The 7,899-nt window shown below is 36.5% G+C and overlaps 1 protein-coding gene across 4 annotated transcripts in view; it reads left to right on the top strand.

The window, feature by feature from the left end:
- Window positions 1-5,614: 5,614 nt before the first annotated feature.
- Window positions 5,615-7,899, top strand: part of maneal (mannosidase endo-alpha like) — a 15,513-nt gene continuing 13,228 nt past the window's right edge. Inside the window, exons 1-3 of one of the 4 annotated variants that reach the window (XM_016256025.1) lie at window positions 5,615-5,891; window positions 6,045-6,683; window positions 6,846-6,955. In XM_016256025.1, the coding sequence (XP_016111511.1) occupies window positions 5,816-5,891; window positions 6,045-6,683; window positions 6,846-6,955 (825 nt within the window). In that variant the 5' untranslated portion in view covers window positions 5,615-5,815. Of the gene's footprint in view, window positions 6,684-6,845; window positions 6,956-7,899 lie in introns of all 4 variants that reach the window. The other 3 variants (XM_016256027.1, XM_016256028.1, XM_016256026.1) reach the window with 3 other exon arrangements.

Below are 7,899 nucleotides of genomic sequence, written 5' to 3' on the forward strand. Positions count from 1 at the left end.
TAAACTTACCTATATTAAATCTATAAGTTATCTTTAATTAAATATATATATATATATATACATACGCGATTGTCCCATAACCCTGTTGGGGAAAAAACAGCATATGCTGTATGTTTTGACGCTGGGATGCTGGTTTAAGCTGGTCCTTTGCTGGTTTATGCTAAAACCAGCAAAGGACCAGCTTAAACCAGCATCAAAGCATATCTAACCAGCATATGCTGTTTTTTTCAACAGGGAAAGCAAAGGGGAAATCATTTTATCGTATTCCTAAGGATCCCGATAGACGACTAAAATGGTTCACTGCAATAAAACATGCTAACCAACACAAAAAGCACCACAGGGGCATTATAGGGATCTGTTATGCGTAATCTATTACGTTTTGCTATGCTCTGTTATTATTATTATTGTTATTATTATTATTATTATTATTATTATTATTATTAATAACAAAATAAAATAAAATGTATGACGTGCGAGCATAGTTACGTGCCTAGAATGCTTTGCATAAATCCCGCTGGGTGCTGTCTGTGACGTCACATGACAGGTTCGAAATTAGAACGTTCAGAATCTGTATAATACTCAATCTGCTTGATCGCTTTTACAACTCAGTCTGCTCGTTTGCATTCTGCTCGACTGCGAGATTCGCTCTGCTCTACAAAAATATTCACTCTGCTTGACTGCACTCTTAATTCAGTTGAGCAAAGAGTCCAATATATTACATTTCTGCAAGTCTCTCTGCAAGACTTTGCCCATTTATCTAGACTCCAGAAGATTCAGCTGGTTCCCCGAAACAAAACCATGCTGATCACTGTCAGTCTGGTGATGTTATGGTGGTACTCCACCAGGGTGAAAAATAAATCACCAAATACAGTGAAAGAGGAGGACACCAAACAACTACAGATCACCAGGAAGACAACCAAGAGACAACTGGAGTGGCATTTCACAGAAGGTAAGCGCATTATTGTATCATCTGTACATCTGAGCATATACCAGTCATTCCTGGTGTTTGGTGCCTTTTGGGTATCATAAAATGTAGAAAATCAAAAACTGTTTTTTTTGTGTGTGTAATCATGATAGGAAGTTGTAAAAAATGATTAAGATCAAGCTCAGGAAAATAAATGTTAGCATTTATGAAAATCAGTCTGAAATGTGAGATTAAAAATGTCCAGCCTGTTAGGGACATAACAGTTTAAAAAAACTTATCTGGTGATAAATTGGTCATTTTTTTTCTTTTCAGATACAATTGTATAAGCAACATTTTTGCTTACTATTAATACTTGATAGATATACTAATATTAATTATACTATTGATATTTTAAAAAAAATTGGCACTGAATTATTAGTAGGCTATTTTTTTTTCTACTTACTTTTTTTCTTCTTCATATTTTCCGTAATAGAGTGGACATGTTGAGGTTGACCATATCATGGTCACACTAAAAACTGTTAATACAATTAAAAAAAAATCTATACATAGAAAAGTATCACATATAGAAGTATTAGGTATATATGTATACAACAATGTGCAATCAAGCAATATTGAACATTTTTATTCACAGTAACCATTATTCAGATAACAATAAAGTGGATCCAATACTATAACAGTTTCTACTCTCTTCTTCTTTTGACACAGGATCTGAGACTGCCACTACCTCTGCAGCTGACACTGTCTCTGGCACGGACAGTGCACATGAGACTGCCATCATCCCTGAGATTAACAGTGCACCTGAGACCGCCATCATCTCTGAGACGGACAGTTCACCTGAGACCGCCCTCATCCCTGAAACGGACAGTGCACCTGAGATCGTCATCGTCCCTGAGGCGGACAATGAACCTGAGACGGACAGTACACCTGAGACCGCCATCATCTCTGAGACGGACAGTTCACCTGAGACCGCCCTCATCCCTGAAACGGACAGTGCACCTGAGATCGTCATCGTCCCTGAGGCGGACAATGAACCTGAGACGGACAGTGCACCTGAGACCGCCCTCATCCCTGAGACGGACAGTTTGGTTGACTGAATGATTCAATGATTCACTCATAAAGACAGTCACTGTTGCCATCCACTGGTGTAATGACATATATGCTGGGATATTAATTGTAATTGGCAATTACATACAAATTATTATTTTGCATTGCTGTAAAACTTTAATGTTGTTTGTCTGGCAAAAGTTTTAGCTCGAAACTGTTTTGGAAGGCAGAGGTGAACCTTGGCTAACAGAGCCTTGAGCCCTGTTATGAATACATTAATAAAACACATAAGAGCTTGACTCACATGGTTGCACTGCACAACAGTTTTTCTTAAACTAAAACACAAACACATCTAAACAAACACAACATACACTGACACATACACAGGTTAACTGGAAGGTGAAATTAAGATTGAATGAACAAAACCGAAATGGAAACAAGGGAAGAAAGATCAGAAAAAACCCATATACACTGGCCCATAGACCCTCCCCTCAAAAGAAATCAGGACAGAAGTGGTCAAAAGTGTACTTAGCCATTGTGAAAAAGAAGCATGCTTAACTGTATTGAATGTGCACTTGTGATGTACTTCAAATCTTGAAAGTATATTTTAAAAACTGTATTTGCAGATAAAGAGACATTATTTTCATAATCATGTTTCTTAACACACTTAAGTTCACTTTTAAAAAGCGCTCTGTGCAATAATGTCAAATGAAACATTTTATTTTAAAGTACATTTTAAATCGTTTTTTAATGATTTAATCTTTAAAAATTGTAATATTTTGTCATGTTAAAGTACACTTATTTTGATGTGTTAATACTTAAGCAAATGTAAAGTACTTGATTAACATTTTAACTGTAGCGTCGTTCAATGTTGCATTTAAATTAATATATTTTAAATGTACAAAATTGCAACTTGATCATTACAAATTCACAATTGCAAATATATTTAAATACAAGACATACAAGTTTCAGAAGAAATGACATTAAAGTATATTTTAGCTTACCATAAATGCTTGTCAGTACATTCAGCAATTCCCTTTAATCATATTTCAGAGACAATAGAAGTAATTATAAAATGACATATAAAGATGTATTTTATAAAGTCCTACTTAAGTGGGACTCAAAAAGCACTCTAAAGTTAATTTGCATTTAATATGCTTTTATGTAACATAAGCATATAGTTATTTACTTAGGCTATTTAATATACTTATATTTAACTAACTTAAGTTACATAACTAATATTTAACTTGCATTTAATACGAACTAAAATGCAATCTCATTTAATTAACATGCGCTTAACACTGCTTTCAGTTTGCACAATTTAAACTATATTATTCCCATAGGTTTGATTAAAAGTATGCTAAAATGCAAAAAGGGCTGGTAATATATTAATCAGACTGATTAATTTGTCATAATTAATTAATTGTAAATATCACAACAACAAATATTTTTGCCTCAAAATCCATTGATGCTTGTCAAAACATTTAATGGGATAGTTCATGCAAAAATTAAAATTGTCATAATTTACTCACTCTCAAGGTGTTTCAGACCCGTATGATTTTCTTTCTGCTGCTGAACATAAGATATTTTGGAGAATGTGCGTAACCAAACAGCTGATGGACCTCATTGACTTTCACTGTATTTGTGTTTAAATGCACATTTAAAAAAAAATTAATTAAATAAATAAAAAGAGAAAAAGAAAGAAAAAGAAAGAAAATTTACTTTTTAAAGTTACAGGCGTTAAAACAAAAAAGTTAAACTTTATAGATCGGCAGTGCTCCCTATAACATTTCTAAAACAAAAAGACTTATGTGTACTGATTCAGGGCTCTCTAGCCATATTAAAGCTGCAGTCCGTAACTTGAGGCGCTCTAGCGGTTAGTAAACAGAACCGCATGAGTCTTGCGGAAGAACGTTGTAGCCGGAACTACTTCTCTGTTTATGTCTATGACGGATCACGCAGGTACCGGGCTACTCCGCATATAAAATAGTCCGAATATAAACACTTAATATAGGTGTACCGTAGTGATTCAGGATAAGCCAAAAACACGGTTTGAAAATGGATTCATGGTGAATTTATATACATTTTGTACATTTTGAACACAAAAAAATTACGGACTGCAGTTTTAGGTAATCCTGATTTCTCACTGATTCTCACTTTATGATGTTTTACACTTTATGATGCTTTATGATTCTAAGAAGTGTTTTTTTTTAATGACATTTAAAGTTTTCTGTTTTCACGTTAAATGTCGCTTGGATTATTGTAATCTAATTTTATATATTATCTAAGGTATTCGAAGACCCTTCATCTACCAAACCATCGTAGAAATCAAAAGACCGACAGACGGACTGGATCTTCTAAATGACTTGACTGTCTGCAGCGCTCTGTGAATTCACTCAGAAAGAGCCACTCGATGCCTTATTCTCCACCAGATGTTGTGATCAAACAACGTTTCAAACGGAAGACAGACAGTGTTTGATGGATGGAAAATCTGTTGGGATTGAGAATCTTTCATAAACGATCAATTATAGGGATGTTCCACAGTTGGAATGAGTCCGCAGTTGTTGCTGTATAGGTACATTTTAAGTCGGATGAAAACAGATATGATGCTGCAATAAATGTAGCCTACTGTAATTTATATGAGCTATAGCCTGTGTGGGCTGGCTGTGGGTGAGAGGCGGAGATTTCGCACATGTGGGTGGGGTTGTGGACGTGGGGGAGGAGTTCAGATTTCAGAAATATAGATTCATGGCGTTGTTTTGTTAGTATTTTCTATAAATAGGGTGGCCGTACTGTGCTTTTCAAAAATTAGGACACTGGCCTTGGGTGACAGGATAGGGTGGTATATAGAACCACCCCATAGCAAAAAGCATGTCAATAGGAAAGTCAAAACCCAGACAATTTAGCAATTTATAAATCCTGACTGGAGGCCTTTTTAAGTTCTAAAAAAGAGGACATGACTTAGAAAAAGAGGACAGGTCACCCTATCTATAATTCTAATGAGTATAAAACACCCACTGAAGTGTTTCTAATTTCACCTGATAAAAGGAATGGTTCTAATCTGTTTATCACCAGTGTAAAGATGTGCAGTCATCATGTGAAAGCAATGTTTGTTACAGTTTCAGATACTGTTAGGGTTAGGAATGCAGTGGATAGTATTAAGTATATACTAAAATACAGCAAGCAATAGAATTTTGAGCAATAAGCTTATTTTTTCTCTTTTTTTGGCATTTTAATTAATATTCTGGCAGTAATACCAGGTGCATTTTTGTGTGTGAAGTATCCAACGTTTTCACTTTGTATTGAATTGTTTTATTAAAAAGGCAAAATAACCATATTTATTAGAGATGATAGCAAGAATCAAGTATACAAACATTAAGAGGTAACAAATGTATAACATACTACTGATTGAAAGGCATATCGTTGCATAACAAGCATTATTTTACATTGTACTCTTTTTTATTTTTTATATAAATAATATTTATAATATAGTATGCCATATTCAGTATATACTGCTCAGTATGCAGCCAGCATCACGCAATTGCGAACACAGCCAGTGTCCTTGTTTGAGCATGCGTGCATGGTGACAAACCCACGAGACTCCACCTTCCAGTAACAAGAGGTGATTTATCATCAGCACACACACAGGCGACAGAGAGGCACAGAAACCAGCCGATGCTTTCACAAAGCCAGTGCATCTGATGTGAAAGTGTTTTATTCTGCGCGAAAGGATTAGAATAAAGATCCACGCGTGGGAGAGCACGAGAGAGAAGACGGCGTTCAGTTTGCAAGTGGGGAGCAGCGCAAATGAAGCGATGGAGACGGATGTACTGGTGCATGTGATAAATGCATGATTGCATGGACGCTTTTTCGTCGAATTCAAACGGGCGTGTGCGACTTAACAAAAACAAATCTATGCAATGTTGAGTTAGAAATATAGCATGCTCTGTCAAGTTATGCATATTCCGTGATAAATAATGCAGGCTGGTTTGTCAGCTTAGTATCTTCGTTGCATGTTCAGAAATTTATCAAAGCACCTTTTCCCAAATTTTTACAGTTTGTTAATGTAACGCAGATAATGGCTTCCTGACAAGGACCAAGCAACCAATCCAGAGTGCCAAATGCAAATCTGATAGAGGGCGAACTGGAATTGGAAATGGAAGACAAGCATTTCACAACCTACCGTTTCCAGCACCACGGACAGCGACTATGAACAGGTTACGCAGGAAAGCGTGTGTGGCTCTTCTATTATTCACTTTGTTTATTTTTGGTACTATGATGGGCCTACGAACCCTCAAACCCACTGATGGCTTCTCGGATCTTGCTCCAGGAATGGAGCTGATGCCTTTGGTTGGAGAGCGAATGGACCAGAGACCCAATCATGTAGCTGAATCAGCGGGTCAGAATGGTGGTGTGGGCAGTGACACTAAGATAGTGTTCTCCAACTCTGGTCCCGACCACAGCATATTCTATGACATTCATATCTTCTATTATTTATGGTATGGCTCGCCACAGATGGACGGTAGTTATATACACTGGGACCATGTACTGGTGCCACACTGGGACCCCAAAATAGCTTCCAGTCACCCTAAAGGACGACACAATCCTCCAGATGACATTGCGTCCAGTTATTACCCTGAACTGGGATCCTACAGCTCCAGAGATCCAGATGTCATTGAATCCCACATGGCGCAAATCGAGGCTGCGGCTGCAGGTTTTACGGCCAAGACACAATTTGATGAATTGTGCTTCTCATTTATTATATTTATGTTTCTTTGGCTATTATAGTACAATGTAGATGGTCGTTCATCATTAAAAACCTTAAAAGAGAAAAAATGTTGCTTGTAGAGCAATGTATTTCCACTTTTGATGCCAGGTGTGGTGGTCCTGTCCTGGTACCCGCCTGGTGTGGCAGATGAACATGGCAAACCCACAGAGGATCTAGTGCCAGCTGTAATGGACGCTGCCCATAGACACAGTATCAAGGTAACTGGTGAGAGATCAATCAAACTTATCTGCTTACACAAACACATGGTTTATGGAGTTTTATTCTGATGTATTTGTTTTAAACACTGTCAGGAAAAAATGTGAATGTGTACTGTATATATATATATATATATATATATATATATATATGGTACTCAAATCTGATTGGCTAATAAGAGTGTTGATATATTAGAGTCCAACAGAACTCCAACAGCCGTTTCACCATTTGTATCACTCCGCTTGCCGAAGTTGCCGTATTTCTCACAGTGAGTGTCATGGCGGACGCCCATATCCACTATAATGACGAGTCAGCAGTAAAGACTTTATATTGGAAGAACGGAAACGGAAGTTATTTTTACTTTTAACAACAGCTTGTAAGACATAACCAACAAATGCACTGAGCGGCGCTGTCATCAAATCACCCTAAACAGATGAAAGGATAGTACGAGCCTATCCGTTAATTAAACTAATGTTTTATTGAGAATATGAGATTGATCTGAAGAATGAATGCTGGATTAGATGCAGGTAATTACGATCGCTTAGTCAATCTCTCTCTCATAATACTCTACTCCACATAATACACTGCTTTAATACAGTAATTTAATAAGCTTTTAATGAAGCAACTCAACGTTCCTTCGTTACTAGTTCTAAAGTGACATTTTGGAATTAGTAACGGAGGCTTGGACTCAGCTGTTAAACTGTCACCTTCAGATTTGAATCCGTGGCGGAAGGAAGTAGTTCTGCACAAAAGAGGGCTTTTAAAGACACTCCTTTCTTGTTCCTAATTTATTTACACACTCGTGTCGTTGAACTGTTAAAACGCAATATCACACTCGTAGATGTGAGATATGGCTGTATATCGGCATGCTGTGATTATATATATATATATATATATATATATATATATATATATCTATATATATATATATATATATATATATATG

Source organism: Sinocyclocheilus grahami, unplaced genomic scaffold, assembly GCF_001515645.1.
Source record: "Sinocyclocheilus grahami isolate Dianchi unplaced genomic scaffold, SAMN03320097.WGS_v1.1 scaffold1389.1, whole genome shotgun sequence".
Taxonomy (NCBI): domain Eukaryota; kingdom Metazoa; phylum Chordata; class Actinopteri; order Cypriniformes; family Cyprinidae; genus Sinocyclocheilus; species Sinocyclocheilus grahami.